The sequence below is a fragment of the Pelobates fuscus genome, chromosome 4 (genome assembly GCF_036172605.1).
Source record: "Pelobates fuscus isolate aPelFus1 chromosome 4, aPelFus1.pri, whole genome shotgun sequence".
NCBI lineage: Eukaryota > Metazoa > Chordata > Amphibia > Anura > Pelobatidae > Pelobates > Pelobates fuscus.
In genome coordinates, this window is record NC_086320.1 from 60,159,304 (window position 1) to 60,176,813 (window position 17,510).

A 17,510-nucleotide genomic window follows, 5' to 3' on the forward strand; every position below is an offset into this window, starting at 1 on the left:
TAATTGAGATACTTTTTGCCTTATAGTCAAAATCCACTTTTAAATCCTGACAATTGTCACTTTATTAAAAAAAAAACAAAAACAAAAAAAAACCCTATGTCTATATACATCCAAATTGTTATAGTAAATAACCTAATTGTAATATCAGCTCAAATTCTGTTATTTCTCAAGTGTGTAACTCAAATGTACATTTAGATTCTTTTAGAACCTATTGCTAACATTGCAAGCACCAACTTGGGAAGGGGCATGTTTTTTTGTATATATACTAACTTTATTAGCTGTAAGGAAGTGGGAATTTTTTTTTTTTTTTAATTTAATCTTTACTGACATAAAAAATGTATTGTTGGTTTTTGTTTTCCGGGTCACAACAAACTTTATTTAAACTAACAACCTCTTCCACCATAAACATGGCTGAGCGCCCTGCCCTTAGTTCTGAGGCGGGTTTTGCCCACTTTAGACGTCACGTCCGCCCGTCAGTCAGACGTTTTTTTCTGCGGGAGTCGAGGGAAGATGGCGGCTAGGGCACCGGGTAAGGACGAGGCTCACCATGTTTAGAGTTTGTCTTGCGTTGATGTTCGTTGGATTCACGTACAGCAGAGCGTATGCTGGCAGCCCCATGTCCTATCAGACTGCAGGGGCTATAAAAGGCTGGCAGCTATGTTACCACTCTGCATGTCCTCTGTGTGACCCAGGCAAAGCCTGCTAGAACCTGCATGTCCTCTGCTGTCACTGCTCCCATAATGTAACAGCTATATTTTATATATATATATATATATATATTATTATTATCAGATCCACTGTGTATTCATGGAAACAACATCCCCATGCTGATTTAACTTTGGAACCTGGCAGTGTTCTTTCTATTGAAATTTAAAAGAAGACTGTGTGTTGTAAAAAAATAATAATTAATTTTTATAAACCTCCTAAAGCAATGTAGTGCTGAAAAAGAGAATGGTTTGTCCAATACATTAATAGTAAGTACCCACTGTGTCTCAGGAAAGGTAAGCATTCATAACTCACATAGGTGTGTGTGTGTGTAAGGGTGCTGTTAGTGTGTGTGTGTGTGTGTGTGTGTGTGTGTGTGTGTGTAAGGGTGCTGTTAGTGAGTGTGTGTGTGTAAGGGTGCTGTTAGTGAGTGTGTGTGTGTGTAAGGGTGCTGTTAGTGAGTGTGTGTGTGTGTAAGGGTGCTGTTAGTGAGTGTGTGTGTGTGTAAGGGTGCTGTTAGTGAGTGTGTGTGTGTGTAAGTGTGCTGTTAGTGAGTGTGTGTGTGTGTAAGGGTGCTGTTAGTGAGTGTGTGTGTGTGTGTAAGGGTGCTGTTAGTGAGTGTGTGTGTGTGTGTAAGGGTGCTGTTAGTGAGTGTGTGTGTGTGTGTAAGGGTGCTGTTAGTGAGTGTGTGTGTGTGTGTAAGGGTGCTGTTAGTGAGTGTGTGTGTGTGTGTAAGGGTGCTGTTAGTGAGTGTGTGTGTGTGTGTAAGGGTGCTGTTAGTGAGTGTGTGTGTGTGTGTAAGGGTGCTGTTAGTGAGTGTGTGTGTGTGTGTGTGTAAGGGTGCTGTTGGTGTGTGTGTGTGTAAGGGTGCTGTTGGTGTGTGTGTGTGTGTAAGGGTGCTGTTAGTGTGTGTGTGTGTAAGGGTGCTGTTAGTGTGTGTGTGTGTAAGGGTGCTGTGTGTGTGTGTGTGTGTAAGGGTGCTGTGTGTGTGTGTGTGTGTAAGGGTGCTGTGTGTGTGTGTGTGTGTAAGGGTGCTGTGTGTGTGTGTGTGTGTAAGGGTGCTGTTAGTGTGTGTGTGTGTAAGGGTGCTGTTAGTGTGTGTGTGTGTGTAAGGGTGCTGTTAGTGTGTGTGTGTGTAAGGGTGCTGTTAGTGTGTGTGTGTGTAAGGGTGCTGTTAGTGTGTGTGTGTGTGTAAGGGTGCTGTTAGTGTGTGTGTGTGTAAGGGTGCTGTAAGTGTGTGTGTGTGTGTGTAAGGGTGCTGTTAGTGTGTGTGTGTGTAAGGGTGCTGTTAGTGTGTGTGTGTGTGTGTAAGGGTGCTGTTAGTGTGTGTGTGTGTGTGTGTAAGGGTGCTGTTAGTGTGTGTGTGTGTGTGTAAGGGTGCTGTTAGTGTGTGTGTGTGTGTAAGGGTGCTGTTAGTGTGTGTGTGTGTGTGTAAGGGTGCTGTTAGTGTGTGTGTGTAAGGGTGCTGTTAGTGTGTAAGGGTGCTGTTAGTGTGTGTGTGTGTGTGTAAGGGTGCTGTTAGTGTGTAAGGGTGCTGTGTGTGTGTGTGTGTGTAAGGGTGCTGTGTGTGTGTGTGTGTGTAAGGGTGCTGTTAGTGTGTGTGTGTGTAAGGGTGCTGTTAGTGTGTGTGTGTGTGTGTAAGGGTGCTGTTAGTGTGTGTGTGTGTGTGTAAGGGTGCTGTTAGTGTGTGTGTGTGTGTGTAAGGGTGCTGTTAGTGTGTGTGTGTGTGTAAGGGTGCTGTAAGTGTGTGTGTGTGTGTAAGGGTGCTGTAAGTGTGTGTGTGTGTGTAAGGGTGCTGTTAGTGTGTGTGTGTGTGTGTGTGTAAGGGTGCTGTTAGTGTGTGTGTGTGTGTGTGTAAGGGTGCTGTTAGTGTGTGTGTGTGTGTAAGGGTGCTGTTAGTGTGTGTGTGTGTGTGTAAGGGTGCTGTTAGTGTGTGTGTGTGTAAGGGTGCTGTTAGTGTGTAAGGGTGCTGTTAGTGTGTGTGTGTGTGTAAGGGTGCTGTTAGTGTGTAAGGGTGCTGTGTGTGTGTGTGTGTGTGTAAGGGTGCTGTGTGTGTGTGTAAGGGTGCTGTGTGTGTGTGTAAGGGTGCTGTGTGTGTGTGTGTGTGTAAGGGTGCTGTGTGTGTGTGTGTGTAAGGGTGCTGTGTGTGTGTGTGTGTGTAAGGGTGCTGTGTGTGTGTGTGTGTGTGTAAGGGTGCTGTGTGTGTGTGTGTGTGTAAGGGTGCTGTGTGTGTGTGTGTGTGTGTAAGGGTGCTGTTAGTGTGTGTGTAAGGGTGCTGTGTGTGTGTGTGTGTGTGTGTAAGGGTGCTGTGTGTGTGTGTGTAAGGGTGCTGTTAGTGTGTGTGTGTGTAAGGGTGCTGTTAGTGTGTGTGTAAGAGTGCTGTTAGTGTGTGTGTGTGTAAGGGTGCTGTTAGTGTGTGTGTGTGTAAGGGTGCTGTTAGTGTGTGTGTGTGTGTGTGTGTGTAAGGGTGCTGTTAGTGTGTGTGTGTGTGTGTAAGGGTGCTGTTAGTGTGTGTGTGTGTAAGGGTGCTGTTAGTGTGTGTGTGTGTAAGGGTGCTGTTAGTGAGTGTGTGTGTAAGGGTGCTGTTAGTGAGTGTGTGTGTAAGGGTGCTGTTAGTGAGTGTGTGTGTAAGGGTGCTGTTAGTGAGTGTGTGTGTAAGGGTGCTGTGTGTGTGTAAGGGTGCTGTGTGTGTGTAAGGGTGCTGTGTGTGTGTAAGGGTGCTGTGTGTGTGTAAGGGTGCTGTGTGTGTGTAAGGGTGCTGTGTGTGTGTGTAAGGGTGCTGTGTGTGTGTAAGGGTGCTGTGTGTGTGTAAGGGTGCTGTATGTGTGTAAGGGTGCTGTTAGTGTGTGTGTGTGTGTGTGTAAGGGTGCTGTTAGGGTGCTGTTAGTGTGTAAGGGTGCTGTTAGTGTGTAAGGGTGCTGTTAGTGTGTAAGGGTGCTGTTAGTGTGTGTGTGTGTGTGTAAGGGTGCTGTTAGTGAGTGTGTGTGTGTGTAAGGGTGCTGTTAGTGAGTGTGTGTGTGTGTAAGGGTGCTGTGTGTGTGTGTGTGTGTGTGTGTAAGGGTGCTGTTAGTGTGTGTGTGTGTGTGTGTGTGTGTAAGGGTGCTGTGTGTGTGTGTAAGGGTGCTGTTAGTGTGTGTGTGTGTGTGTGTAAGGGTGCTGTTAGTGTGTGTGTGTGTGTGTGTAAGGGTGCTGTTAGTGTGTGTGTGTGTGTGTGTAAGGGTGCTGTTAGTGTGTGTGTGTGTAAGGGTGCTGTTAGTGTGTGTGTGTGTGTAAGGGTGCTGTTAGTGTGTGTGTGTAAGGGTGCTGTTAGTGTGTGTGTGTAAGGGTGCTGTTAGTGTGTGTGTGTGTAAGGGTGCTGTTAGTGTGTGTGTGTAAGGGTGCTGTTAGTGTGTGTGTGTGTGTAAGGGTGCTGTTAGTGTGTGTGTGTGTGTAAGGGTGCTGTTAGTGTGTGTGTGTGTGTGTAAGGGTGCTGTTAGTGTGTGTGTGTGTGTGTAAGGGTGCTGTGTGTGTGTGTGTGTGTGTAAGGGTGCTGTGTGTGTGTGTGTGTGTGTGTAAGGGTGCTGTGTGTGTGTGTGTGTGTGTAAGGGTGCTGTGTGTGTGTGTGTGTGTGTAAGGGTGCTGTGTGTGTGTGTGTGTGTGTAAGGGTGCTGTGTGTGTGTGTGTGTGTGTAAGGGTGCTGTGTGTGTGTGTGTGTGTAAGGGTGCTGTTAGTGTGTGTGTGTGTGTGTGTGTAAGGGTGCTGTTAGTGTGTGTGTGTGTGTGTGTGTGTGTGTGTAAGGGTGCTGTTAGTGTGTGTGTGTGTGTGTGTGTGTGTGTGTAAGGGTGCTGTTAGTGTGTGTGTGTGTGTGTGTGTGTAAGGGTGCTGTTAGTGTGTGTGTGTGTGTGTGTGTGTAAGGGTGTTGTTAGTGTGTGTGTGTGTGTGTGTAAGGGTGCTGTTAGTGTGTGTGTGTGTAAGGGTGCTGTTAGTGTGTGTGTGTGTAAGGGTGCTGTTAGTGTGTGTGTGTAAGGGTGCTGTTAGTGTGTGTGTGTGTAAGGGTGCTGTTAGTGTGTGTAAGGGTGCTGTTAGTGTGTGTGTGTGTGTGTGTAAGGGTGCTGTTAGTGTGTGTGTGTGTGTAAGGGTGCTGTTAGTGTGTGTGTGTGTAAGGGTGCTGTTAGTGTGTGTGTGTGTAAGGGTGCTGTTAGTGTGTGTGTGTGTGTGTAAGGGTGCTGTTAGTGTGTGTGTAAGGGTGCTGTTAGTGTGTGTGTGTGTAAGGGTGCTGTTAGTGTGTGTGTAAGGGTGCTTTGTGTGTGTGTAAGGGTGCTTTAAGTGTGTGTAAGGGTGCTGTTAGTGTGTGTAAGGGTGCTGTTAGTGTGTGTAAGGGTGCTGTTAGTGTGTGTAAGGGTGCTGTTAGTGTGTGTAAGGGTGCTGTTAGTGTGTGTAAGGGTGCTGTTAGTGTGTGTGTGTGTGTGTGTGTAAGGGTGCTGTTAGTGTGTGTGTGTGTGTGTAAGGGTGCTTTTAGTGTGTGTGTGTGTGTGTGTAAGGGTGCTGTTAGTGTGTGTGTGTGTGTAAGGGTGCTGTTAGTGTGTAAGGGTGCTGTTAGTGTGTGTGTGTGTGTGTGTGTGTGTAAGGGTGCTGTTAGTGTGTAAGGGTGCTGTGTGTGTGTGTGTAAGGGTGCTGTGTGTGTGTGTGTGTGTGTAAGGGTGCTGTGTGTGTGTGTGTGTGTGTAAGGGTGCTGTGTGTGTGTGTGTGTGTAAGGGTGCTGTGTGTGTGTGTGTGTGTAAGGGTGGTGTGTGTGTGTGTGTGTGTAAGGGTGCTGTGTGTGTGTGTGTGTGTAAGGGTGCTGTGTGTGTGTGTGTGTAAGGGTGCTGTTAGTGTGTGTGTAAGGGTGCTGTTAGTGTGTGTGTAAGGGTGCTGTTAGTGTGTGTGTGTGTGTGTAAGGGTGCTGTTAGTGTGTGTGTGTGTGTGTGTAAGGGTGCTGTTAGTGTGTGTGTGTGTGTGTAAGGGTGCTGTTAGTGTGTGTGTGTGTGTGTAAGGGTGCTGTTAGTGTGTGTGTGTGTGTGTAAGGGTGCTGTTAGTGTGTGTGTGTGTGTGTAAGGGTGCTGTTAGTGTGTGTGTGTGTGTAAGGGTGCTGTTAGTGTGTGTGTGTGTGTGTAAGGGTGCTGTTAGTGTGTGTGTGTGTGTAAGGGTGCTGTTAGTGTGTGTGTGTGTGTGTAAGGGTGCTGTTAGTGTGTGTGTGTGTGTGTAAGGGTGCTGTGTGTGTGTAAGGGTGCTGTGTGTGTGTAAGGGTGCTGTGTGTGTGTGTGTAAGGGTGCTGTTAGTGTGTGTGTGTGTGTAAGGGTGCTGTGTGTGTGTGTAAGGGTGCTGTGTTTGTGTGTAAGGGTGCTGTTAGTGTGTGTGTGTGTGTGTGTGTGTGTGTAAGGGTGCTGTTAGTGTGTGTGTGTGTAAGGGTGCTGTTAGTGTGTGTGTGTAAGGGTGCTGTTAGTGTGTGTGTGTGTAAGGGTGCTGTTAGTGTGTGTGTGTAAGGGTGCTGTTAGTGTGTGTGTGTGTAAGGGTGCTGTTAGTGTGTGTGTGTGTGTGTAAGGGTGCTGTTAGTGTGTGTGTGTGTGTGTGTGTAAGGGTGCTGTTAGTGTGTGTGTGTGTGTGTAAGGGTGCTGTTAGTGTGTGTGTGTAAGGGTGCTGTTAGTGTGTGTGTGTGTGTGTAAGGGTGCTGTTAGTGTGTGTGTGTGTGTAAGGGTGCTGTTAGTGTGTGTGTGTGTAAGGGTGCTGTTAGTGTGTGTGTGTAAGGGTGCTGTTAGTGTGTGTGTGTGTAAGGGTGCTGTTAGTGTGTGTGTGTGTGTGTGTAAGGGTGCTGTTAGTGTGTGTGTGTGTGTGTGTGTAAGGGTGCTGTTAGTGTGTGTGTGTGTGTGTGTGTGTGTAAGGGTGCTGTTAGTGTGTGTGTGTGTGTGTGTAAGGGTGCTGTTAGTGTGTGTGTGTGTGTGTAAGGGTGCTGTTAGTGTGTGTGTGTAAGGGTGCTGTTAGTGTGTGTGTAAGGGTGCTGTGTGTGTGTGTGTGTGTGTGTAAGGGTGCTTTAAGTGTGTGTGTGTGTGTGTGTGTAAGGGTGCTGTGTGTGTGTGTGTGTGTGTGTGTGTGTGTGTAAGGGTGCTTTAAGTGTGTGTGTGTGTAAGGGTGCTGTTAGTGTGTGTGTGTGTAAGGGTGCTGTTAGTGTGTGTGTGTGTGTAAGGGTGCTGTTAGTGTGTGTGTGTAAGGGTGCTGTTAGTGTGTGTGTGTGTGTGTAAGGGTGCTGTTAGTGTGTGTGTGTGTGTGTGTGTGTGTGTGTAAGGGTGCTGTTAGTGTGTGTAAGGGTGCTGTTAGTGTGTGTAAGGGTGCTGTTAGTGTGTGTAAGGGTGCTGTTAATGTGTGTAAGGGTGCTGTTAGTGTGTGTGTGTGTAAGGGTGCTGTTAGTGTGTGTGTGTGTGTGTGTGTAAGGGTGCTGTTAGTGTGTGTTTGTGTGTAAGGGTGCTGTGTGTGTGTTTGTGTGTAAGGGTGCTGTTAGTGTGTGTGTGTGTAAAGGTGCTGTTAGTGTGTGTGTGTGTGTGTGTAAGGGTGCTGTTAGTGTGTGTGTGTGTTTGTGTGTAAGGGTGCTGTTAGTGTGTGTAAGGGTGCTGTTAGTGTGTGTAAGGGTGCTGTTAGTGTGTGTAAGGGTGCTGTTAGTGTGTGTAAGGGTGCTGTTAGTGTGTGTAAGGGTGCTGTTAGTGTGTGTAAGGGTGCTGTTAGTGTGTGTAAGGGTGCTGTTAGTGTGTGTAAGGGTGCTGTTAGTGTGTGTAAGGGTGCTGTTAGTGTGTGTAAGGGTGCTGTTAGTGTGTGTAAGGGTGCTGTTAGTGTGTGTAAGGGTGCTGTTAGTGTGTGTAAGGGTGCTGTTAGTGTGTGTAAGGGTGCTGTTAGTGTGTGTGTGTGTGTAAGGGTGCTGTTAGTGTGTGTGTGTGTAAGGGTGCTGTTAGTGTGTGTGTGTGTGTAAGGGTGCTGTTAGTGTGTGTGTGTGTGTGTGTGTGTAAGGGTGCTGTTAGTGTGTGTGTGTGTGTAAGGGTGCTGTTAGTGTGTGTGTGTGTGTGTGTAAGGGTGCTGTTAGTGTTTGTGTGTGTGTAAGGGTGCTGTTAGTGTTTGTGTGTGTGTGTGTAAGGGTGCTGTTAGTGTTTGTGTGTGTGTGTGTGTAAGGGTGCTGTTAGTGTGTGTGTGTGTAAGGGTGCTGTTAGTGTGTGTGTGTGTGTAAGGGTGCTGTTAGTGTGTGTGTGTGTGTGTAAGGGTGCTGTTAGTGTGTGTGTGTGTGTAAGGGTGCTGTTAGTGTGTGTGTGTGTGTAAGGGTGCTGTTAGTGTGTGTGTGTGTGTGTAAGGGTGCTGTTAGTGTGTGTGTGTGTGTGTAAGGGTGCTGTTAGTGTGTGTGTGTGTGTGTAAGGGTGCTGTTAGTGTGTGTGTGTGTGTGTGTGTGTGTGTGTGTAAGGGTGCTGTTAGTGTGTGTGTGTGTGTAAGGGTGCTGTTAGTGTTTGTGTGTGTGTGTGTGTAAGGGTGCTGTTAGTGTTTGTGTGTGTGTGTGTGTGTAAGGGTGCTGTTAGTGTTTGTGTGTGTGTGTGTGTAAGGGTGCTGTTAGTGTTTGTGTGTGTGTGTGTAAGGGTGCTGTTAGTGTTTGTGTGTGTGTGTGTAAGGGTGCTGTTAGTGTGTGTGTGTGTAAGGGTGCTGTTAGTGTGTGTGTGTGTGTGTGTGTGTAAGGGTGCTGTTAGTGTGTGTGTAAGGGTGCTGTTAGTGTGTGTGTAAGGGTGCTGTTAGTGTGTGTGTAAGGGTGCTGTTAGTGTGTGTGTGTGTGTAAGGGTGCTGTTAGTGTGTGTGTGTGTGTGTAAGGGTGCTGTTAGTGTGTGTGTGTGTTTGTGTGTGTGTGTGTGTGCTGTTAGTGTGTGTGTGTGTGTGTGTGTGTGTGTGTGTGTGTAAGGGTGCTGTTAGTGTGTGTGTGTGTGTGTAAGGGTGCTGTTAGTGTGTGTGTGTGTAAGGGTGCTGTTAGTGTGTGTGTGTGTGTGTGTAAGGGTGCTGTTAGTGTGTGTGTGTGTGTGTGTAAGGGTGCTGTTAGTGTGTGTGTGTGTGTGTGTGTGCAAGTGGCGCGAGGGAGCAGAGAGCACACAGCTCCCTCGCCGCATCTGATATGGAGACAGGCGGGGGGCATCACCTCTTGGGGCCCCCCCCCCATGACAGGGGCAACATGGGGGGAAGGGGAGGCATTTGGGGGGTGCTGAGTGCCTGCAGAAACAGCGTTCCTGCTCACAAAAAAGTGCAGGAACTCCTGCAGGACTCAATCCATAGGCGTGCTGCGGGGATTAGGGTGTGCCCAGGCATGATAACTCATCAGTATTGTGTATTGTATGATTCTTGTAATGTGTAATTAAAGGACCAGTAACCCTGGCCACTTCAGCTCAGTGAAGCAGTCCTTTAGTTTTATCTTGTAATATAAAAGAAGCACTTTTATAGCGTTAAGGACATTAATATGGATTCCTAATGTCATGGCGCCCTGTAGTTGTTTGGGTGACTGTTCCCCTCAGAGAGCCCATGCAACTGCTATCTCTGGCCGGTCCCTCCTTCATACCCATAGGAAAGCATTGGGAGGTTAGTGCGCACAGCAAAATGCTGTGCCAATCAGATGGTCTCTATTATACAGGTTTGTATTCCTAACACTTTAGTGTTGCTGTATGTAGCTATTGCACATTCTACAGTTCTGCACACTGCTCCCTAGGCACTTTTATATGAGGATGCAATATATATTATTGGGTTCTCCATGCAGAACTCCTGCAGTCGTTTAAATTGATCATGAGACCGCTTTATATATAGATGTGCTGATTCATAAATGTACAATAAAATAAGTGGTAATGTAAATGTTGCGTTAACATCATTTTTTTTTTTTTTTTTTCTGTTTCAGTTGCAGCTTCCGGGCGTTTATTGGATGGCTTGCGCAAGTGGTATTATGGCGCTGCTGGATTCAACAAACTCGGTAAGGCCGTATCATCCTATACAAATCATCTATGAAAGGTACATTGTGTTATTTCGTAAGCCATGTGAGCATCTGAGTTTGCAGGATGCACTACGGAATCTGTTGGCGCTATATAAATGGCAATAATAATAATTTTGTAGGGAAGCCACTGCTTTCCTTAATTTGTAGGATGTAATTTCTTTTCTACTTATTTTTATCTTTATTATTGTATGACATAGCAGTGCACATCTATGGCTGGCATTAGGAAGCGTTCGATTGAATTCAAATACATTTCTGTTGGTAAAACCCTGCTATTCTGTATTGCTGGCCCTTTTGTGTATAAACAAGTATTGCTACTGGCTAGATCCTAGCACATCTATGTGCTGTTTCAATATTCTGTTAGCCTCACACTAGGATTTTTGTAGAAACTATATTGGACTTTTCTGATTCATATTAATACTCATATAACCAAAAGAAAAAGTGGCAACCCGTCCACAGATGTGCAAAATGACACCACTATAGCATGCCATTTATATCAAAGAAAAGAAAAACGTTACTTGCGCTTTCTCCTTTATCCCTATGTATATTTAGACAAATGGAGGTCATTTAGTTGCTCCAATGGCCATTGGAGGGAATGCCCGCCTGCCAACGTCAAGGCAGACCCCCCCTAAGCGGGTCCTAACACTGACCCTTCATGCCATTTATATGTTGAGTTATCAAAATGAATTGGGACTGTCTGATAAACTGATCGAAGCCATAACACAGCTGCTATCAGTTTATACACAGCCTGGTTCCCTGTTGTGCACACCACATGCCCAAAAGGGGCAACAGTTATATGGGCAAACTGGAACTTTTAGATACAGTTGTGTTTACACATTGCTGCTACTGTAAGCCACTCTGCTATAAAGTTTAGACTGACCCCCTTAAGTTGATGATCGAGGCACATTTTTTTTCCTTTTATCTCTGTGTTTCTTAGCTCTGCCACCATGCCATATGTGTTTGCATACAAGTGAATATAAAGGCTATTTTTTTTTTTTTTCTTCATTCCTCAAGAGAATCTAAGGTTCTGAAAAAAAAAAAAAATTTATCGGGACTATAGGTCCCCTTCTGTCCACCCCCTTTGATATAAAAAAGATAAACTTTAAAAGAGATTTACCAAATTTCTAGTTCCAAGTTTCCTCTGTTGCAGCCGCCCGCTCCGCCTTCAAAGACATCAGCATACCTACTGACTTCTTGCGTGATCTGCTCTAATCTATGCTTCTAATAAAGAAGCATTGGTTTGGAAAAAGGCATGCATGGGCAAACACTGTGCTTCTCTTATTAAATGCTGGCGAGATAGACCCCTCACTGACCACTACTTGGCTCCTCCATGAAGAGCCTCTCATTCTGGTTTTTGCAGTCTGATTTTATCCCATACATAGACCATTGTCCAGCACCATTCTTTAGTCTGAGGTGAGAGAGACTTCCCACCTCTACTTGTGGTATCCAGATGCATGCTAGCATAAGTTGTATGAAATAGATGTTGAGGGGGAATTTTTTATTATTTAAAAAAAAAAATTATTATTATACAAATTGCTGCCACTGTCCGCATTGAGTGGGTGATCGGCACTCTTTGTAATGACGTAATATGTTGCGGTGCCAAGACTAACCCTTTTTCTGCATGAAAGGGCACCTTAGTCCATTGTGTCTTCCAGCTTTGTCATGAAGAATATTTATTTATATCTTTTAATTATTTTTTGTAAATTTTGATATGCATTGTTTTGTGAACAGCTTGGAATACAAAGTACTGTCTGAATGCATAGATATGTTTAAATGCCTGCCGCGTGGTGTATTCAACCTGCAGATCTATGACCTTTAATTACTACTCCCATAATCATATTAATTGTGTAAATATGTCTATTTAGAATCTTTTTATTATCTGTTTTTATTTATTTTAAATTTTATTTGCAGTGCTGATGTTTTTTAATATTTTAATGGTGTGTTTGTAAATTATTTTACTGCTTTTTAATAGGTTTAATGCGAGATGATACAATTTATGAAGATGATGATGTCAAAGAGGCGATAAGAAGGCTTCCAGAAAATGTTTATAACGATAGGGCGTTTCGCATTAAGAGGGCCTTGGACCTTAACATAAGACAAGCAACTCTTCCTAAAGAAAAGTGGACAAAATATGAAGAAGTATGTATTACTTACAAGGGAACTTAACTGTGTTAATAGGGGGAAACATTTAATTTGCTTATTCACTAAGGTCTAAATGAGGACCGGATTAGAGAAATGTGGGGATAATCACCAAATTTGCAGTTACAAAACTGACCAGCTAACACATTTTTAACCATTGCACTGCAAGTGTTTTTGTAGCTATGTAGTGCAGCATTGTGTTGTTCACTGAGCAGATGTGTTCAGAATTTTACATTCTTGGCATGTACAACCAAGCAGGCCCAAGTGCAGAAACATAATAATTCATCTTTTGATTGTGATTATTTTGCGTATCACTGTTGTATGTGAGGCATCCAATGCTGCTGTTTAATGTTGTGAACTATATTTCCCATGATGCTCACTGTTCAGGTAAATCAGTCTAGTTTATGATGCCAGGTCTCACAAAGTGTTCCTTTTGGGGGAACAAAAAGTGGTTGTGAATCCAGCAAAGAAAACAAACAGTTTACTGTATTATTAATTTATTCAGGTATAGCAGAGTTTATGCTTGTCGTTTGTTTTTGTGCTTTGTAGTCCTAATTGGGCTAAAGATTCAGGCTGTATATTCTGCTAGTTGGTACTGTACACACTAGCACTCCATACAAATATGCCCTGCAGTCATCCCTTATGTAATAAAAACTAAATTGCTTGCACTCTTCATTTACATGCTGCCACATGGTTTACAGGAAAAGAGAGCTTTGATTTTTGTTTTTCAGTCTCTCTCCCATATATTCTGGATTTAAAAAAAAATACTTTTGGCCCTACCTTTTTGTTTAATGCAGGGTTGCTTTCGTACAATACCTTATTATAGAGTAGACTTTAAAGGGTTACTCCAAGCACCATGACCAATTCAGTGATTTTTAAGTGCTTATGGTGCCTGGATTCTGTATGTGCAGTGTTTTGTTATGAAATGTTGCACATACAGAGTTTAAGCCCTCTGGTGCCAGAGGTGTAATGCTATCTCCTGGCAGTGTCTCTGGGGCGTCATTAGCTTCATGTCAGTTCTGTGCATGTGTCTATGTACACAATGTCATTCATTGACTGAGAGCAATCAACTGCAGCTCTCCACAAGCCGGATGTACGTCACCAGAGCTGCATGGAGCTTTGAGGTCCAGTTAAGAGGGCAAAATTACCGGGAAACTGGGCCAGGGTCTCCTCACATCATAACCACTACAGTGTTGTTGTTTTTAATTGCACAATTATTTTTATTGGCATTCTTATAGTGCCAACATATTCCACAGAGCTTTATAATATTACAAAGGGGGACATGTAGCAATAAATAATACAGTTACAGGAATGATAGGTTTAGGAGGACCATCCTCGAAAAGAGCTTACATTCTAGCGCACATGATCATTTATCTGTGGGTAGACCTTATTGTTTGTCAAACATACAAAATGTCTTCTGCAGCAGGCAGGTATTCAGACTTATTCTAATCAGAATGACATCTCTTTTAAAGGTAAGATCTTACAAGATATTGCAATTACACGGTTGCCTGCAAGCTTTTCAAGGTCATGCCGCTGAAGTCTCACTGCACAATTCTCTGCCATTTAGGAACTAAATCATTTTTTTTAATCAAATGTAACTTACTTTAAAATGTGTTTACTCCTGCAGGCATAGCAAGCTAGTAACAGACAGGGCCGGATTAACATAGGGGCTGATGGAGCTGCAGCTCCAGGCCCAGGCCCATGGAATAGGCCCATTTAAAAAAAAAAAAAAAAATTTTTTTTTTTTTTTTTTTTTTTTTTACACACTACTCTTAGGGTTGCCACCTGACTGGTATTTTACTGGTTTGCCACCTGACTGGTATTTGAGGCTGCCTGGCCGTACCAGTATTGCAGTAATACCGGCAATACAAATGCAGGTATTTTTCTCAGAATAAATGGAGATTACTCTGCAATACCAGCACCGGCCAGTAGGGGTCACTGTGTGTGGAGAGAGGCAGGTATAGGAAGTTACAGCATATCCCTGCCTCTCTCTACTACTTACTGATCCGTGGGGGAGCAGCAACACAGCACAGAGAACAGACAGCAGCTCTACAGCTCAGGTAAGAGAGGGATGGGAGGAAAGGCAGCAGGGACACATGGGGACACTGAGACACTAGGGGACACATGTGGACACTAGGGGACACTGAGACACTAGGGGGCATATGGGGACACTGAGACACTAGGGGACACAGACACTAGGGTACAAATGGGGACACAGACACTAGGGGACACTGAGACACTAGGACACAGACACTGGGAGACCTGGAAACACCGAGACACTTGGGGACACTGGAAAACATGGGGACACTGGAAAACATGGGGACACTGGAAAACATGGGGACACTGAGACACTAGGGGACACTGGGACACATGGGGACGCTGAGACACATGGGGATGCTGAGACACATGGGGATGCTGAGACACATGGGGATGCTGTGAGACATAGGGACATTGGGAGACAATGCGACATTGGGACACGGAGACACTATGTCCCCATTTCTCCCAGTGTCCCCATGTCCCCTATCCAGTGTTTCTAGTGTCTCAGTGTCCCCAAGTCTCCCAGTGTCTGTGTCCCATGTCTCTCAGTGTGCCTAGTGTCCCCATGTGTCCCAGTGTCCTTATATGTCCCAGTGTCCCCATGTCTATGTCCACAACTGTCCCCATGTCTCCCAGTGTCCCCAAGTGTCTGTCTCCCAGCCAGTGTCCCCTAGTCTCCCAGTGTCCCCTAGTCTCCCAGTGTCCCTAGTGTCTTAGTGTCCCCAAATGTTTCAGTGTCCCCATGTCTGTGTTCCGAGTGTCTCAGTGTGCCTAGTGTCCCCATCTCTCCCAGTGTCCCTATATGTCCCAGTGTCCCCATGTCTATGTCCACAACTGTCCCCATGTCTCCCAGTGTCCCTAAGTGTCTGTCTCCCAGCCAGTGTCCCCTAGTCTCCCAGTGTCCCCTAGTCTCCCAGTGTCCCCTAGTCTCCTAGTGTCCCCTAGTCTACCAGTGTCTGTGTTCCCATGTCTCTGTGTCCCTAGTGTCTTAGTGTCCCCAAATGTTTCAGTGTCCCCTGGGCGACATGGGGACACTGACACTGTGATACATAGGGACACTGAGACACTGGGTGACTTGCGAGACTGAGACACTGGGAGCAATCCATCTATACAGCAGAATCAAACTGTGAGTAGTTTGTTGGTGATTTTACAGAATTTTCTCTGATGTCACTCCTTGTGATTATACAAATGATTAAGGCTGGTATTTTTTTTCCAAGAAAGGTGGCAACCCCAACTACTCTTCACATACTCTTGCTTAAAGGAGCACTATAGAGTCTGGAACACAATCATGTATTTCTGACCCTATTATGTTAAAACCACCACCCTGGCCCCTTCTTGCCTCCCTAAGTATATTAAAATATAACTTGTATTCAAGTCTGCAGCTGCTGGCTCTGCTGCTGAACTGACTGTCTGCTGACATCATCAGAAGTGGTGGTCTGAGCAAATGACAATACTTCCCCATAGGATTGGCTGAGACTGTCAACTAGGCAGATCAGGGGCAGAGCCAGCACAAGCCCTGGCCAATCAGCATCTCCTCATAAAGATAAATTGAATCAATGCATCTGTATGAGGAAAGTTCAGTGTCTGCATGCAGAGGGTGGAGACACTGAATGACAGTGCTGCACACTAGGCAGTACTGTCCCAGGAAGCACCTCTAGCAGCCATCTAAGGAGTGGCCAGTGGAGTTATTTTCTCTGAAAAGACAGTGTTTACTGCAAAAGGCCTGAATGGAATGATTCTACTTACCAGAACAAATACAATAAGCTGTAGTTGTTATGGTGACTATAGTGTCCCTTTAAGTTTGGAAGCTTAAGAGGGATGTATGGGAACAAAACTTGTGTGGACTGGCTGACAATAAAATTAGTTTAGGTAATGCAGACGCTTGTCTCTTTTAACACTGTGGCATGTACCCTTTCTTCTACACTCAGTACATACACATTTTCTCTGTCCCAGACTATATACCAGGAACTTCTACCTGCTAGTAAGAAAGTAAGGAGACAAGTGGACATGTGAGTGCTAGGGGGCAGTCCTTAGAAAGCATGGAGTGAACGCATCATTAGACACATTTATGTCAAGCTCAGGGTGCTGCCTGCATAGTATGCCCTTAGTTGGACAGCCTGCAGGATTGGCGGGCAGCCTGACATGCATTCATGCCAGGCTGTCCTTCAAATTCTTTGGACAGACATGCCCCCTTTTTGGGCATGTTCTCCCCTTTTAGCAGGTCTGGTCACGTGATTCGCACCAATGGCCCACCCTTTTACCCCGCCCATTGACTTCCTGCTTCACTGGACACTGCTGTTAAGGGTTATGGATTTACTTGAAAGATGAAAGCAAAAATTAGAGAGAGATTAGAATAGAGTATGTGTTTTCTTATAGCCGCATCCTATGAGTTTCCCTTCAGCACCATCTCCATCAGATACATGACACTTGGGAGGTATGACTGTTTTAGTGTTTTTGGTCAATAAGATTCCGTAATTAGGCCCATCATAATTGTCAGCACCAGGCCCACTGTGCTCTTAATCCGCCCCTGGTAACAGAGCAGGAGACAAGTTCTAAATGAAACAGATTTTGCTATAAAGTGTAAACATTAGGTAACTCTTTACAGGAAGTGTTTAGGAAAGCTGTGCCAGTCATATGCAGGTGGGTGTGCCTAGGGTTGCATAAACAAAGCGATTTTACTTCTAAATGGCAAACAATTTAGCATATACCAAAACTGCTTCAATAAACTAAAGTTGTTTTTATGACTATAGTATTCCTTTTAATATTCATATTCTTGGCTCACATGGAAACCATTTGAATTACAACTGTTGATTATTGGAATTATTTTTGATTGGCTTATGTTTTTTTCCCCTCTTTTGTAGGATATCCACTATCTCTCACCCTATCTGAAAGAAGTTATCCGTGAAAGGAAAGAGAGAGAATCCTGGGAAAAGAAATAATATGCTTTCAGTCCCATGCCAGGATTTCAATATTTATCAAGGATGTAAAAATAAGACAGATCGTTTTGAAAAACTCATATCCGTGTTTGGAGCTGACCCCGAAATAAAATGTAAAAAGAAACAAAAATGTGTCATTTTATTTGCAGCTAAAGTTGTTTGTTTATGCATCTTGCCCCACCACTCCCTTTTCTATCTATTTATTATATCCGCTTTCAGAATACTTACCACTGTAAGACACTCAATGTAAATATTACTACCACCCAGTACAATTATTATTTAGTGGTGTAATAGCTTTCAGGCATGCAAAAAGCAGAAATATAAACCCGCACACACAAAAATGTGCTGTTGTCTACAACTCAATTATTATAAACCTATATATAATAATTGTATAGAGAATTTGGAGACTTGGTTACATGATATGGACATTAGAAATGTTGGTGCTCCTTATCTTGTATTATTGGCTTTGTACAATTTTTCTCTCTTTCTCATAGCTTCATATCCCATTGATGCACTTCTTGCCTCACTCTTCCATGTCTGAAACATGGTCACTAACACAGATATTTACTGAGAAACCTACAGCTACACAAACCAACTAACGACTTGAATACATACCGAATTAAAGGAACACTTTAGTATTCCTGACACTTTAGTCCTGCTATGTCTGTTTATGTCCGTGGCCTCCCTTTTGA

General features: G+C 44.5%; 1 protein-coding gene across 1 annotated transcript; it reads left to right on the forward strand.

The window, feature by feature from the left end:
- Nucleotides 1–465: 465 nt before the first annotated feature.
- LOC134607760 (cytochrome b-c1 complex subunit 7) lies at nt 466–16,958 on the forward strand. Its single transcript, XM_063450308.1, has 4 exons — nt 466–529; nt 9,617–9,688; nt 11,679–11,845; nt 16,744–16,958. The coding sequence occupies exons 1-4, from the start codon at nt 511–513 to the stop codon at nt 16,819–16,821; spliced, it is 336 nt and encodes a 111-aa protein (XP_063306378.1). The 5' UTR covers nt 466–510; the 3' UTR covers nt 16,822–16,958.
- Nucleotides 16,959–17,510: the final 552 nt, after the last annotated feature.

Coding starts and splice junctions, on each gene's coding strand:
- LOC134607760 (XM_063450308.1), top strand. Junction 9,689..11,678: donor TGCTGGATTCAACAAACTCG/GTAAGGCCGTAT, acceptor GCTTTTTAATAG/GTTTAATGCGAGATGATACA. Junction 11,846..16,743: donor AGTGGACAAAATATGAAGAA/GTATGTATTACT, acceptor CCTCTTTTGTAG/GATATCCACTATCTCTCACC.